Raw genomic sequence first — 17374 nt, 5'->3', positions numbered from 1 at the left:
TAGATGAACTTAAGAGATATACCACAAGAGATTCAGAAGTACAACGTATACTTTTGTTTTCTATACAACAGCTTAATTTTTAGCTGCAATTTCACAAATTCTTTTTTAATCTTCCTTTTTTTTAAAGGGATTATGTTTTAATTTTGATACCCAGCTTCCTTTGAAACCTCAAGATTTTTCCTAAATTCTAGGATATTTTAAATTTTCATTTATCTCATGTACTTTTGGTGTGTTTATGGTAGACTCTCTCGAAATAAATTCCCTCATAGGATCCAATTCTCTAATTCAATAAAAAATCAGTTAATAATCTCAAACAAAATTTTTTTAATCTGTTTATTAATAAACCATTATCTAGTTTTGCGCGTAGTTTGAATTTTGATTCCTTTTAACCTTGGCAAAGTTGAATTTTCCCAATTCTTATTGGATTATGTTGTTACGATTTCTTTGTTTAATTTTTTAGCTCTTCAATGATTTAGAAGCCAGTTTTAATAACCTCTAAAAAATTACATATCGTTTGGAAGTTTTACTTAATTATTACTTTGTTAGACCAATAGGCTGGTGGGAACCGAAAACCACGTATTTACATTAAAAACTGAAAATTATTTCTATTAATTTCTGTTTAGACGCCTTTCAGATACATATAGTGACCAAAGCTTCTGGCATGAGAAAGCCTTATAACTTAAAAATTTTAAGTTCAACTTTATAATTTTCCACTCTTAAAAAAAGTAGATATATCTTTTTCACTGTCAACTGGTGAAAAAAAACTTACACTACATAAGAAGCTGTTTATTTTAGCTCCCAAAGTCTCAATTATATTGTGCATTTTCAATATTTTCTATGTTATTTAAAATTTGAATGGAAACATATTTAATTATTGTTTGTTCATATACATACTGAATAGTTTCGAACCTTACGGACACATTCGCACTAGCTTGCCTTGTTAAATGCTGCTGTCTAATATTTTTTTTCAGGTGACACATGCTTAGCTGCTGGGTCTGAGAGTTATAACAATGTAGTTATCAAGTGTTCCAAGCATTTAAGGTCCTCCAATAGCCTGAAGCACACCTCAGCCCCTTGGTGTTTCATCTGTGCCAAAGGTTAGACAAACTATTTCAAAGATTATAGAGAAAAAACAGAAGGAAAATCCAAGTTTGGCTTAGAATCCAGCTTTAGTCCTGGGAACCAACATTCCATGTTTTTTAACTTTTTTTTGTCTTTTTTTCACAAAGTCTAGGCTGGTACGCATACCTTCCGAGAATCTTTCTGGCCTTGCCAATGCAAAATGGGTTGAGGTAGGAACTGGGAAACACCTTCCGCTTAATTTGAAACATGGAATCTATCCCTGAAAATTTCATTCATATAGTGTAACAATTTTCTGAGATAGAACTAGATGACTAACATTTTTATATCTTTTTTTCTCCTCACTTTTATATTTTTTTTTGGAAAAAAATCTCTAAAGCCTAAAAAAATATGTATAGAATGCATATGGCTTCCAAACTACTATTCACTTTAACTTTTCTTCTTGTTAATAGATTTTATTTTATCGAGAAAGTGCGTAAAACTTTTAATTTAAACAAACTCGAAGTTATTAGTTCTTCTTTATTACTAACAGAGGAAAATTGCCGTAATTTTTTGTTGCATTTAGAGTTTTTTATGCATCAAAAAATCAATATTGGATACTTTCATGACGAATTTTGTTCTTGTAGTAGGATGCACCACCTATGTATAAATTGCAAAAGTAATTATGTAAAATTCCAAGAAAAGTCATAATTTTCTAGCATAATAAGAAAAAAATCCACCTGTTATAGATACGAAAATTTCAGAATTTGTTCCCATTAATAAGTAATATATTGGTTGCTGTGGATTACTTTGAATTTGCCACAGGAACATCTCCATAAGAAAGTATGGCAAATAGATTTGCCATATGGCGTCGAAAATTCCACTGCAATATACTCTTCTGCCATCTATTAAGGAACACCCTGCAACCGTCCAGTTTTATCTGTCCATTTTTTTGTATATTTGAAAACCCTGTCCCGCAACGTTCTCACTTATACGATTAGGAAATAATAAATGAGAGAGAGACAAGTCTTCTTCCAGCCCAGCGCTGTCCTGCAGATTAGTTTTTCGCAGCCCTAACGTGGTAATAATTCATGTTTTAGGGTAAAATTTTCTATCATTTTACAGGTTTTAGTTCAGACTTGTAGCAAAATAAGTAATAGAAGAGGGGAAATTTAAATTAGAATATTTGAAAAGAGTTCTGATATAACAGTTAAATAATGTGTAGATTATACGTTTAGCGGGTTACTAAGAAATCTACGGGTTATTTCGTGTCTAGTTAAACCTGCAACACAACTCTGAAAGTCATAACGATTGTGCAGCCAGCAGAAGACGGTATATTAGCAGTAACAATATATTGTGCTCTGCCTTGTAGATTTCTGTAAATTTTTTTTAGATCTATTTTTATATTAATATAAGCAAAAAACCTCGTAAAAGCAAAATTCTTCTGCATTAAATATTTTGTTTGAACACTGCTTTATAGGGAATAACGCTAGTGGATTAATTTCATGTCAAATTGCTTCAGAGCTAAAAAGTTGTTGTAAAAAAGAATTTTTAGACTTTGTTATACTTTTTCTAGATAATTACCACTTGACAATGTCAATTTTCTGTACGAAAGTCACAAGGGGCATGGTAAAAAAATGATAAAGAAATAGAAAAAAAATAAATTGCAAATGTGGAGCCAATATTACAAAAACAAAATATGACAAACCATCTTTATCGATTGTTCTGGGAGTGTCCTCTATTATGTCTTCTCATCGACGTAAACTTACCAACGTTATTCATATCAGTTACTTTCAAGGGTCCAATCCCTTCCACCTATGTCTACCCAAATAATACTATTCTAAATTTCTGCAAACCAATGCACTGATAAAAGAAACTGCTTCAAGTGCACAGCACGGGTCTTGCACATTACCTGAATGTAATTAGTTTCTGCTCTTTCAAAAAAAAAAAAAAAAAAAAAAAAAAAAAAAAAAAAAAAAAAAAAAAAAAAACGTGCGGACATTCATTTTCTTTCTGATCCCCGCAACTATTTAAATCCTGTACTTTGGACCGTATGAATACACGATTGACTTAAGAATGTTATCAAGCTATCAAGGTATAACATTTCTCTCCTGTTCACCGACTACTCTTATGTATGCACTGTCAGTGCTCTTTATTTTTCTTATGTATCTGTGTGTGCGAGAAAATCCCCCTCCCTCGATGCCACCGGAAAATGATCATGCTTTTGACTATTGAATAATTTTTTTGTTTATATAGTTTTATAAATGCTATTAGAATTTGTCTATCTTTGGCGAATTCCTCTTAATTCTTTAATGTTAACGGACTAAGCAATATATATTTTTTAATAATATCCAAAGAATAGTTTATTTTGTGTAAATATTGATTATAACCACTTAACAGTCTCGTAATAACTGGTTTAGTTTAATAATAACTGGTTAGGTTTAGTAAAGAAAGAGCAGAAGAATAAAGCCCATTAAAGCGATTACCTCTAAGAGGTAAAAAAAATTACCTCTGAGGTAGTTATTGATATTTTATTGTTTTTGAGGGATAGACAATAAGGCTCAACTTATTTTCCTGTTCTTTTGCCTCTGCATCTATGTGTTTTTTGTCCGCTAGTAATTTTTGTAACGATCCACATTGCTAGCATTAGACATAAACTCAAGTTGTTGTTGGGAGCTTTTGAGTCATCTAGACTCTATTTTTGAGACGATTGATTTAATTACGGACGAAGATGACACTCCCTTTCCATAAGGATTAGTAAATCTCAGGAACGTGATTTTCATTCTTCAGCGAAGGGGTAACATCATAGAAGTGTTCTCCAAAGTTGACACTTCTCTGGCAAAAGAAGATTTCCAATTGGAATCCCAGAATAATTTGTATATGTACTTTAGTATTCGTATTAGTATTTTTGTAGGCATTAACCCCCTCACCCACCTCAAGGTTGCAACCAGGGTTGCCACTATCAGTGGTCTATGAGTGATTTTTTCTGTAAGTGACTTTTCACAAGTAAAGAAGTATTACACAAGTAGTGACTTGTTTGGGAGTAGTAATGAAATTCTATATCTTTGTTTACTATTTTCTGTAATTTCTTTTTATTTGAATTATTGTATATTTTTTGCCCTTTCAATCTTTGGTAACAGAGATTAGTAATTTCAGAGAGCTCAGGAAAATGTGTCCTACATAAAAATTGTGATTTATATTTGGTTCGTATTTCAGGGGGTCATTTGATCTGCTGTGATCACTGCCCATCGTCTTTCCATCTCGAGTGTTTAAAAATAACTGAACAACCAGAAGGCTCGTTTGTTTGTGTTGACTGTGAAACTGGCCGATTACCTTTATATCATGACATTGTCTGGGTGAAGCTAGGGGCTTATAGGTAAGTCTTGAATTTTTTGCTGGCTATGCTTTACCTAGTAGTCATTAAGGGTTTAAAATTTAGAATTTTCCAAATGATCATGTCTAGTCTTTTGAAAAGGTTTTTAACTAAACTAGGGGCTTCGAAATCTTAAATTTTATCTTAATCTTAAATTTTAATATGTTTCTTTAAGCCCCCTTCATATTACTCATGCACTTTACTAGTTAGTTGGATAGTAGTCCGAGATATAAATAATGGTTCTTCAATGAGTTCCCTTTCTTATGAAAGCTAAATGCGTAGCCGATCAGGCATTGGTTTCCGTCATCGCCAAACCTTGAAGAACCAACTCAATCCGCTTTGTAAAAAAAGTAAAAATCTGAAACGGCGAATATAAACTTGTTTTCAAAAGATGTTTCAGTAGCATATTTCTGAAAGAGCACATTGTGACAGCAGTGGTTGCTGCAACGTAGTAAAGGATGAACCGCAGCCCATAACAACAAATTTAAAAACGCGTTAAAAAAAACTGGCAAGTGAGAAAAGATTGCAATTTCTAGCGCATTTATTATATACGATGAATATTTAACCGATGTATTTTACTATAGTCCCCTCGTCCTCAAGGAGTAATTTGTGAGACTTGTTTGTAGCATAGAATCCACTAATGTAATAACATGGCACTCCCTAATCTAATCACGACGCAAAGATGCACATAAGGATGCATAGGTTTTTAGGAGGAGTAGTAAAGGATCCAATGTTAAAAGGTTGTTTTTAACAGTGCTTTCTCTCATTATATTTTTCAAGTGAGCTCTGTGAATTGATCTTCAAGGACCTCTGTCCTTTTTCTATGTGCAGATATTTCAGTACCTATCGGTTTATTTAAAATTCCATTTGGTCCGAGCAAGTAGAACTTGTATACATTCTAGACCTGGAGTTAGGTTTTTTTTCGGGAGAGGGGGGGGGGTTGCCGCCCCCTGATGCACCATCAATACTGTAAATATTACAATTTTAGCCAAAGCTATTACAATTTCAGCTTGTTTTGCCATTCACCGGGGCGCTTGCCCCCTCTCCCCCCCTTAGATCTGGCACTGGTACATTCTCCGCATGTACAAATATACATTCTCGTACTGTCTTAATATTCCCCACTTCTATAGAAACCAATATATATGGAGGCCTTGTATGTTTTAATAAAATAAATATACTGTTAGATTCTAGCTTGCGTAAAACTAGTAATCATGCAGTGTTTAATAAGGACCGTCTGAATTGGTTATAGAAAAAGACAAATTTATCAAATTAAAAAGAAGAGATGATAGTTTCCAAGTAATTTTTCTCTTTCTGTAGATGGTGGCCTGCTCAAATTCGCAAACCCGAAGAGATTCCAGAGAATGTTCAAAACTTACCTCACAGCTGCGGTGAATTTTGTGTCCAATTTTTTGGTACGCACGATTACTATTGGGTAAATCGAGGGCGCTGCTTTTTCTTTCAAGAGGATGTAAGTATCTTTATTCCCACATATACTTCTCTTCACCTTATTCATACTCAATGAGTGTTCTGAGGAGCATTCCAGGAGTTGGAAAGTGTAGCCTGAACCTTTTTTTTCCTCCACTAACGTCAATACAAAATGAAAAAAAAAACTTTTAAAGACTTCGGGCCATTTTGCAAATTGTTTTTGGACTTGCTGATCGATTCATAATAAATCTTGGCAATTATTTTATACTAATTTATTAATTGAAAATAATTATTTTCAAGGGGAAAAATAGACAAAAAAGCGTATTATATTTCTAAAGTTCGGGATATAACTTAAGCTGCTGTTAAGAATATAAGCTACTCTTAATATCACTGATTTAAAGATCAAATATATTTTCATGAAGAGGTGCATCCAATGTAGTAGATAATTTCGGAGACCACACTGCCTCTCCATGACGACAAAATAAAAGTTCAAAATAGGGATAAAATCCTTTTTAATAGACAGTGTATAGAAATTCCCAAAAAATACCAGATATTTCGGTCATATATATCTGACCGAAATATCTGGTATTTTTGTGAATTTCTATACTCCGTCTATTAAAAAGGATTTTATCCCTATTTTGAACTTTTATTTTATCCAATGCAGTGAATCAACATATGAACCTTGAAGAAATGTTTTCATCTGAAAATGCATTTTATTATTACTATTGTTTTGTATGTATAGCCTGACACAATTGACTCGCCTTTGGATTCTCTTGTCAACTAGGTCCAGTGTTTGCAAGTCTTCCTGTTCTTGGAGCTTTAGAAGTTGTTTCTCTCAACTCCTTCTGCTTTTAACATTGAAAATAATGTCCTTATTCATTGAAATCTTTTGATGTGAGAGACGTAATGAACAGTAGCTGTGAAGTTTTGGAAAGGTTGAAGGCGATTAAACTATTAGACGCCAGGGAAGAGTCTCTTCCTGTTCTTGGAGCTTTAGACGATGTTTCTCTCAACTCCTTCTACTTTTAACATTGAAAATAATGTCCTTATTTATTGAGATCTTTTGATGTGAGAGACGTAATGAACAGTAGCTGTTAAGTTTTGGAAAGTTTGGGGGCGATTAAACTATTAGACGCCAGGGAAGAGTCTCTTCCTGTTCTTGGAGCTTTGAACGATGTTTCTCTCAACTCCTTCTTCTTTTAACATTGAAAATAATGTCCTTATTTATTGAGATCTTTTGATGTGAGAGGCGTAATGAACAGTAGCTGTTAAGTTTTGGGAAGGTTGGGTGCGATTAAACTATTAGACGCAAGGGAAGAGTCTCTTCGAGTTCATGTGGAGGGCGCTGACAATTGTAGGGTATTGCTGGCTAGTTTATGTTTAATTTGATTAAGCTGGATTGGTCTTTATTTGTCACTGGTAAATTTCATTTCGTCCCCGATTATGCAATAAAGATTTCAAATATACACAAGAGCAAAACAAGTTTTTAAGCATTTTGCCTTGTTAAGTTTTCTTTTATGAGTTGAGTTTTAATAAAAAAGATGGAGGAAGTAGAAGGAAGGTTCAGCTAAATAATTTGCCTTTATTTGGTCTTTGTTGTATTAAAGTACGACTAACACTCCTTCAGCCGGAGGTATATAATTGTTTTCTCGCTCTATGAATACCTCCTATGAAGTAAGCAAGCCTCTGCAAATGGTAACATCCAGCGTTTATTTGCCCACTTGATTGAAACTCTTGGTTAGGCTTAGCCTAAGAAGTGGACTGAACAACTTTGTATGTTATGGTAGTGGACGATGCGGAATCTATTGTTTTGTTTCCCTTATGGAAAACACTTTTATCAGCAGTAAATTGTAATTAATTTTATGTTAAAGCAAAACAATTTCATTAAAAATCTATGGTAACATTCATTTGCCCAGATGTCATTTTTCATTATAGTGCTATCTTACGATATACATTTTTACACCAAATTTTTATATTGTTGACGATAGGCGACTAATCTACTGGGTAGGTACTCACATGAGCTGGAATATGGTTATTTACTCTAACCAGATGCCTTGTAAGGACAAAACCTTTCTTGGAGAGACTTACGAATTGTGTCAAACTGAATCTGAAGTCTCAAATTCGAGCCGTGAGTCACATTAAATTTAGCTGTTTTGGGGAAAATGGTCAATTTGAATTCTCCTTTTGAAGCAACTTGATATCAGTTGTGGGTTCATTCAAGATCTATGTAACTAAGACATAAGTAGCCTGGGGTAAATGATTGCTGTCTGGACTAACTTTTTTTAAATATTTTAAAGCGGGTAATTGAGCTATTTAAATGAAGCATTGAGGGATCAGCTAAAATATCAACTCCTGAAGCCCTCTGAAAGTTTTACTCACCTAGATAAGTACTTTCTTCTTAAATATTGACGAAGGTTTTCAGAGAAAGGAAATATTTAGCCTACTATGGGATTCCTACTAAATTTTTAATTAACTCACACACACTGACCTAAAAAGCATACCTACAGTAATTCAGCCTAAAAAGCATACCTGGAGTAATTCAGCTTAAAAGGTATACCTGGAGTAATTCAGCCTATCAAGTCAGGCACATCTTTTTAGAATTGCCTGACTATCTTCTTACGTATACCTATGCCTGGCAATTCAGAGTACTCTGTGTTCATAAAGGCTAAACCTATAGCCAAAACTAGTATATCTATAAAAAGCAACGATATCATTCTATTTAAATAGGAATTCCCCAGTGATTAATATAAAGAAATGGGAAAGAAAAATAAGAAAAAAAATCCCTTTTTTACTTCAAAAGCAAAATTTCATGAGAATTGCCGTTCGAATTTGAGACTCGTAGGTCTATTTTCAGAAACTGATGTTTCCGGCTCCATTTTTATTGGACTCGTGGTGCAAAACGGTAAGGCTTGCGTGTCATGTGAATGGGACTAGCGGACCACATTTGTCACCCTGATTCTGCAAGATTTTGAATCGCGTTTTTTTAGTCTTTGGTAATTTGTGTAGTAATTTATCACTTTAGTCGTCATAATGATGTGTTTTTGTAATGATAAAATAAAAATTAAATTATGAAATATTAGTCTTGTAATAAATGTGTTTATCATCACACTTAAGACAGTTCTTATGCACTATAGGCCAAGCCGGGTATATACGATTATTCATTTTCTTTTGGCTACACCGACAAAGCTTGGTAAAAGTGTTTAGAAAGAGCCGACTTACATCCATAAGATAGCAAATAACGGGAAAAACCACAACCCGCTCTGTTGCACGAACGGATTAAATTAACAATTAATGGAGAATAAGAGTGAATCATTATATATGAGTAATCATCCCCATTGCAATTCCAGTGCGCTTTCCCAGCAGGCAAAGCTCATTTGAGCTACCCTTACGACATGTCTATCTACCTTAGTTCTGCCCTAGGATGGATGATAGACTCTATCAACAAGTGAAATAATACAATTCTGAAAAAGGGTTATGCCATCTTTGCCTCTTACTGAGATTATCTGTCTTGGCTCTACTCCAATTAGCCATGGCTCTCAATCAAAGTGTGTAAGAACACAAAACTATGTTCAGGTTCAAGTCTTGTAGAAGATCAGGTCTATTTCTTTTTTATCCTTTTTTTTCGTTTTGTTTTTTGTTATCTTTCCTTATCCGTTGTCCATAAATCTGTATTTTAAGGAACTTTTTCTTTGAAAAGAGACATCTTGAAAAATTAAATCTAAAGAGATGTTTAGTTGCTTTTATACTGTGTATGGTACGTTTTTCTATATATTTTTTCTAAATATAATTGCAAATGTAATTTTGTTTACAGGACACAGCTTGCAAAAATGGATACAAAGCCCGTTTCCAAAAAGGCTACGAGGCTGCTATGGTCGAAGCCACTGAAGCTTATAAACGATGTATTGAAGAACGTCAAAAGGTTCTGCAACTTAACTCTCTGAAATCTGATAAGAAACCCCCACCATATGCTAAGATTAAAACCAATCGTCCTGTGGGTAACGTCAAACTTTATGAATGTGAAGATCCGGATTTCTTGACGCCATGTGGGTGTGATCCTGATCTTGAACATCCATGTGGAGAAGATTCGGCGTGTATTAACAGGTACGCCAAATTTTTCTCATGAGCGGCTTTTGGGTATTGGTCTTGTTTTTTCTGACACCTACGGATTTTGGCAATCTACCAAACTAATAGTTATAAAAAAAAGTGGTACCGATATACAAGGTGCTTTGTCTGCATCAAAGAAGACCAAATCCAGTCTCCTAAATCGTATAAATATTTTGAGGAAAAAAATAGAAATGTCTCTTAAAACTATAATTTCTTTTTTATCATCCTAGCATTATTTTTGATTTTACCTTTCAATGGGGGTTTGAATTCCTCACAGATAGCGTTTCTTATCTAAATTATGGCCAAAACACTCCCTAGAGGGTTTATTGATGCAATCGATTGACACTCACTGCTACAATCAAAGGAGCAGAGTGACAAGAATATTTTTCCTAGAAGGAGATGTCAAAACATTTTCTAGATATACCGAGAAACAGAGTGTTCTTAACATCAATTTTTGGAGACTCTACCTGTCTCTTCTCTGTCTGTTGGTATTTATGCGATCATAGGTACACACGAGTCCTATTCTTAGCTGAGGATTAGATGAATCTTCCTGGGGGAGGGGGGGGGGGTTGAAGAATGAAAATCTGAATTTCTATACAACTTTTATTCAGTTTTGGTAAGGACTTTTTCACCAAATTCAGGGAGTTGTAGGGAGATATCCCTTCTCCTGGTGTACAGGTAAGTTTGTGATGGTCAGTTCACAATGTTGGTTTTAAGTTTTCGTCTGCACACTTACTATAACAGTTGATATGATCCCTTTTTTTAAATTAGCATTAGAAATAAATGAAAGTTCACTAGTTTTAATGATTTTGCGATGTTCTTTGATTACAGATTAACTTTGATTGAATGTCATCCAAAAGTCTGCAAAGCTGGTGAAAAATGCGAAAACCAAAGATTTACTCGGAAAAACTATCCTAATCTTCTGCCAATCAAAACTCCAGGTCGTGGATGGGGTCTTCGATGTTTAGAGGATATTAAAAGAGGTAAATTTTAAATTACTTTTAGGTTTTTAGATCAGACATGAAAAGTAAAGAGGCTCCCTCTACTATTCGTCTGATAGGTTTGCAATACAAAGTTAGGGATATTTAGGGATAAAAATACATCTTATGTTGCTTAAGACATCCTTCACCCTCTCCTCAGAGTTCTGTAATTATGTAATAAATAGAAAATATCCATCAAAACTATATGGAAGGAGTCATTGACGGCAACCTTATCGTGGTGTCTCAGAGAGTAGGCACATATAGGGGTCTACTACTGTTAATTCGAGTCATTGTCAGCCACTAGCCCTTTCGCCCAGTGTCTGAATATTAGGCAAATACGCTTCTGTGGTTGGATGGATTGAAGCCAGAAATAGTTGGGGAGGGAGGGTTGACGTGGTTTAATTTTCTTGGAAATATGAAGCACGGCTGTGGCTCAAGAAAAGTTCTCTTGGTGAGCAATTCAAGGTGAGAGAAGGAAATTTTTTTGCTAGTACTGGCTCTGAGGATCAGGTGCGGCTTGTCTTTGAAGGCTGGCGGGTGTCTGACTCACCCCTCTCTTTTGACAGACGAGTGTTGCTCAAGGCGAATTTGAAGCTGAGGGTGGGGTTCTTGGAACGGGAAAACAATTGTGTACACCTTGATACTACCAAAGAAAGTTCTTTTGCAAATGAGAAAAAAGAGTTAGGTAAGCCTTATCTCAAAATACTATGCCCAATGTGGGTACCAGTAGCCAAGCAGCAATTTGAGCAATACTATTTTGATCCTTTTTTTAGGGGGGGGGGAGGGGAGGGGAGGGTTGACTCCATCCCCAATAATAGTAATCTCTATTAAAAAAAAATCATCCGTGCGAAAATGAATAAATTCTAAACAATAAGTGGAACAACAGGGACATTTTTATAAAAGACAGTGGAACGCAACTTTAAATGAATATTTCAACCCTATATCCAAGGGCCGTCCTCAGCTAAACAAACGAAGATAAAAAAAAACAATATAAAGAAACTCACATTAAAATTCAATCATTAAAACTGAAAAGAGTTTTTTTTTATAATTTTTTAAAACAGCCCTAATATCATTACTTCAAGGAAGTTCAACCAGGACTCAAAGTTAAAGAAGTTCAGAGGAAGTTCAAGTCCTGGTTGAACTTCCTTGAAGTAATGATATTAGGGCTGTTTTTAAAAAATTTTTGAAAACTCTTTTTAGTTTTAATGATTGAATTTTAATGTAAGTTTCTTTTATATTGTTTTATATTCTCTTCGTTTGTTTTGCTGAGGATAAATATTCTGAGGATTAAATATTCATTTAAAGTTGCGTTCCACTGTCTTGTAGAAAAATGTCCCTGTTGTTCTACTTATTGTTTATGATGGAAAGGCAGTGTGGTCTTCGTCGCTATTTAAATGAATAAATTATAATGATATTTGATATGTACTTGGGCTTCTGAAGCTATTTTAGTTGCATCAAATTCAAATATGAAAAGCATATAAGACGGCTTACTGAATGTGAAAATATAAGTTACCTTGTGTCTACCTAAGGCAATAATTGTCCTGGAAAGCTGGTTATACTTAAAAGTTTTTTTTTGACACATTGAGAATATCATGGTGGCATGAGAATCAAATAGAATATCTCACCACTAATCCTTGAATTCAATTAGAAGTGCAAAATTCGAGTATTTTGTAGGATGCCTCCATAAACCATAAAAGTATACATAATAAGGTGCGAAAAGTGTTGCTCGGGTGAAAATTCTGGTTAAGTAGTTAGATGTTCCTTGTCTGATTAAGCTTGTTGTTTTTTTGTTTTTTTTTTGCATTAGGCGCAATCGCGCTGCCTAAGTAAAGAACGATGTTGGCACAATTTATTGTTTTTTTTTTTTTTTTTTTTTTTTTTTTTTTTCTTCATACCAGGGCAGTTCGTATCGAAGGAGTTGTCGTAGAAACTTCAAAAGCGGCTCATTCAATTGGAAATTGAGAGGGCTAGTGCCCTTTTTAATAGTCGAAAGTGATAGGAGGGCAATTAGCCCCTCCCCCACGCCCATCATTCCCCCAAACACATCCAATCAAAATTTCGAGATAGCCGTTTTGTTCAGCGTAGTTGATTTCCAGATAGAAAATTTGTTTTTGAGGAAGACACTCCCCCGCAACCGTCAGGGCAAGGGTTTTAAGTGATGCCCCGGGGGGATATAAGAACGACGTTGGCACAATGTATTATTTATAATTTTTTTCCTTTAGAGCAGTGCACTTCGTATCAAAGAAGTTGTCGTAGAAACTTTCGAAAAGGGCTCATTCAATTGGAAATTGGAGTGGCTTGTGCCCTTTTTAATAGTCGAAAGGGATTGGAACACCCCTTCCACGCCCACCGTTTCCCCAAACACATCCAATCAAAATTTTCAAATAGCTATTTTGTTCAGCGTAGTTGATTTCCAAATAGAAATTATGTATTTGAGGAGGACACTCCCCCACAGCCCTCAGGGAAAGGGTTATAAGTTATGCGCTGGGGGCATATAAGGTTTTTATGGAAGGCGTTGTCGTAGAAACTTCCTTTAGAGCAGGGCACTTCGTATCGAAGAAGTTGTCGTAGAAACTTTCGAAAAGGGCTCATTCAATTGGAAATTCAAAGGGCTAGTGCCCTTTTTAATAGTCGAAAGTGATTGGAGGGCAACTAACCCCCCTCTCACGCCCACCTTTTCCCCAAACACATCCAATCAAAATTTTAAGATAGCCATTTTATTCAACGTTGTTTTAAGTTCTGGAAATTAGGTCTTCGAGGATGATAACCCCCCCCCCCCACCACCCACAGGGCAAGGGTTGTAAGTTATGCCCTGGGGGCATATAAGGTTTTTATAGATCGTGTTGTCGTAGAAACTTCAAAAAGGGCTCATTCGATTGGAAATTGAAATGGCTAGTGCCCTTTTTAATAGTCGAAAGTGATTGGAAGGCAACTAACACCCCTTCCACGCAGATGAATAAAAATAATGTGCATTGTCAGTTTAATATACATATACTGATATTTAGTAATCAAAATGTTAATATTATTTGATTTATTAAAGTTATAAAAGTAAAAGCATTTAATTTTTTTTTCAGGAATGTGCAAATTTTGTTCTGGCCTTGGGAAGACATAGGGGTTTTGAGCCCAACTTATGTTAATTTCTGCTCGTTTTGAGTTTGACTCGGTTATTTATTGTAATTTCTGGTCGTTTTGGGTTTCATTTATTTATCGATTCTGATTTTTGGTAGTTTCACGCTTGGTAGATTATTTGATTTTATTTTTGCTTATTTTTTGTTTAACGGAATTCTCTACTTTTCTTTGAAAAAATTATTTTGTGGAAAAAGTTTTTTTTTAATTAATACAGAAAATATTTACATCGACGACTTTATGTTTATAAAAGAGAAGCTTAAGTTCATTGTTACCCAAAGCTCCAAACTGGAGCAGGTTGATGATTCCCTTTGCAACTGCCTCCTCCTATGTTTCTTTTCCTATAATCTTTCGTGGGTTGCCAGTTTTTTCATTTTTTTTTTATAATGGCTGCCTATTTAAGACTTGAACTATAGCTTGTATTAGCTAAGATCAAAACTAAAAGGTTTTTAAAGTAACAGTCTGATAATAAATATTTCCCATATAAAACTATGATAAAATAGTGATTTGAAATCATTCAGATTCAGCGGAACAGTAACTTGTAACTACGAGAATAAATATCGGGATTTCTAAAGGAGTATGGAACTCCCCAGAAATGATGTGAAATTACAATAAAAATACATGGTTGAAATCGCTAATGGCACAAAGCTTTAACTAGAGGCTTGCAGTCCCCCACCTTGAAGAGCAGAGATTGTTTTGGGTGAACATTATTGTAGGTCTCCTGTCCCCCCTTTTGTAACCTATGAAAATAACATTAAAGTGATCGATTTCTTCATTGCTTATATTAGCGGTGTTGGTTGATGCCGCTTTTCTATTGATCATTTGATGAATCCCTTTGGTTCTGGAAAACACTCCACATTCCTTGCCTATTATTACCATCATTACTGTTGTAATTAAGTTAGGTTCTAATAAGGGATATCAGGGGAGGAGAGCCAGTGTATTTACTATTTCTTGAAAGTGTCCCATTTCATCAAAAGAATCGTTTTCGAAAGCTTTTCTGCTGATTTTTTTGAAAACCAGGTGAAAGCTAATGATAACGATAACGATTTTATTTTTAAACGCCATAAAACGGCCATGCCGATCAGCGGCAGTTCTTGTCATAATAAGGCACTAAACATATAAAATATATGAAAATCCTGTCTGATAAACCTTCGTGAGGCTCTAGCTCTTGTGTCACATTTTTCCCGTCTGAAAGAAACATGAAAAAATATTGTATTCCTTTGCAAAGAGCTATTTATCAAGTTTCGATGATGTGGGAGAAATTTACCCAACTTGGAAAGGGAATCGACGACGGTAGAGAACAAGAGAATTTTGCTAGTGCCGTCTTGATTTTGAAAGATGGACTTATTTAACATTTATTCTCGCACTCAGCTTTTCTGGTGAAGGAGCCACAAGTTGGGTACCAGAATAGCCCTGTGTTGTTTTGTGTTCTTGTTGTTAAATGTTCGTTGGATCTCATTTGACATTTTTAAAAATGAATAATTCTCTAGGATTTGGAACCAAAACTAATGATATTAATCTTTCATTTAGGCACGTTTATAATAGAGTATGTGGGTGAACTTATCGACATACAGGAGTACCATTGCCGTATTGAGGAAAAGAAGAAACACAGGGATGACGACCACTATTTCCTCTCTTTAGATAATACTCGAATCATAGGTAAGCTATTCTGCGTACTCTAGTACTCCACTTGACTTTTTTAGCAAGAATGAAAGTCTCCTTTCTAATGAGAGATACTATGTAATAAAAGACTCAACTTTCAACTGATATACAATTTATTAATAGAAAAGTGCAAGTAAAATGAATCATTTTGATTTTCTCCTTTCTCTCTGTCATCTCTTTACTATCTTAGCTAAAAGATATAGTATTTGTTGCTTTTTAAGAAAGCTGCCTTGAACACAAAGGTTTATTGAGATTAGTTGCTTTACTTCGAGTCACTGGTATTTCTTACTGATCTATCCTTTCGTAGAGCATAAATTGTGCTATTGTTTTGGCTTCTTTTAGATAATGATGTAATATGTCTTGAAAAAAATCATTTTACTTTCTTCTATGAGGTTCAGTCCATTTCCAGCGTATTTTTTTCATCTATAAAAAATTGCAGGGCAAATTTGAAATGTTATTCTTTGTATGGATAAAGCTTAATTTTAGCTTCCCATTGATACTAAAACTGTCGTCTTGCGTTGAAACATTAGAAATGTAGGACTGAAGAAAACGAACATACAAGAAACTTGTTACTGTGAGAATGAACCCCATGCATAGTTTAGCCTGGTATTGTTCAGGTTTGCTTTTACAAAGCTATCATGGTTCGACAGCTAAAATATTACTGCTCACTCTTGGCATAAATCTTTGTTTTTAGGTTTAGCCCTAATGAGTGAATGACATGGATTAAGTGGATAATGATTACGTCATGATGTTACGTCAAACACTCATTATCCACATGTAAGACATGGATAATGGCTGTATGACGATGAGCAGAATAAGTGGTTTGAAGCTAAAATCCCAAAAGCTTTATAAAAATAAGGTGATGTTAAGTGATGACAGATAACAGGTTCTTGACCAGTACGGCACGTGACAGTTGTACTAGTTGTTAAGCTGGACTCCTATGAATGTTATAAAGTTTGCATAAGCTGCATAAGTTTGCATAAGCTGATATTGTAGTCTTAATAGTTAGTTTGGTTCCTGGACCAAAGAAATTGCTTATCTGTACAATCCATCCTTACTTCCTTATGACTTTTTTTTTTCCGGGTAAAGTTCTATATCCCTTTTATTAGTTTAGAAGAGGCATACATTAGACATTTTATGGATTGTGATTGCTTTTAATACAACTTTTTAAGCATAATTTAAAAATCCTATGAATTTTTTCGTCGGCAGGTTTTTTGGCCTGCCGATGAAAAATTAAGTATTTTGGAAAGTTTCGGAATATGGTTTTAAAAAATTAAGTGTATCTGATTTTCTAAAATTGATCTAATGTGATTTTTCATTTTTAATTAGGAATATACTCGATTCTTTTTTCCCAACTCACAGTTTTGTAAATATGCTATCTTCTACGAAGTGGATTATTTTTTTTTTACCTTTTACAATCTATGCAACCGCGAACCTGTTCCACATAGCTTCAAACTGGGAAGGAAAGCCTCCCTCGACTGGGTGGTATACCCTGAGTTTCAAACAAAGGAAAAAGATCGAGTGTTACTCGAAAATATGCTTAGCTGGTCAAAGAATTTAGATTAACTATATTTTCATAGATGAAAAATGAAAAAATCCGAAGTTATAAACTACTTATGCAAAATATTCCACCGAATTTTCCTAC

The 17374-nt window shown here is 34.5% G+C and overlaps 1 protein-coding gene across 1 annotated transcript in view; it reads left to right on the top strand.

Moving 5' to 3' along the window:
- NSD (Nuclear receptor binding SET domain protein) overlaps positions 1–17374 on the top strand; it is a 123172-nt gene that overhangs the window by 93698 nt on the left and 12100 nt on the right. Inside the window, exons 12-17 of the mRNA XM_089088321.1 lie at positions 972–1097; positions 4276–4435; positions 5750–5900; positions 9669–9958; positions 10793–10944; positions 15598–15726. Coding sequence (XP_088944447.1) covers positions 972–1097; positions 4276–4435; positions 5750–5900; positions 9669–9958; positions 10793–10944; positions 15598–15726 — 1008 coding nt within the window. The remainder of the gene's footprint in view (positions 1–971; positions 1098–4275; positions 4436–5749; positions 5901–9668; positions 9959–10792; positions 10945–15597; positions 15727–17374) is intronic.

The sequence above is a fragment of the Artemia sp. Qi Xiang Cuo genome, chromosome 4 (genome assembly GCF_049724085.1).
Source record: "Artemia sp. Qi Xiang Cuo chromosome 4, ASM4972408v1, whole genome shotgun sequence".
In the NCBI taxonomy this organism is placed as follows: domain Eukaryota; kingdom Metazoa; phylum Arthropoda; class Branchiopoda; order Anostraca; family Artemiidae; genus Artemia; species Artemia sp. Qi Xiang Cuo.
The sequence above is the reverse complement of the archived record's forward strand: the minus strand, read 5'-3'. Positions and strand labels throughout refer to the sequence as shown.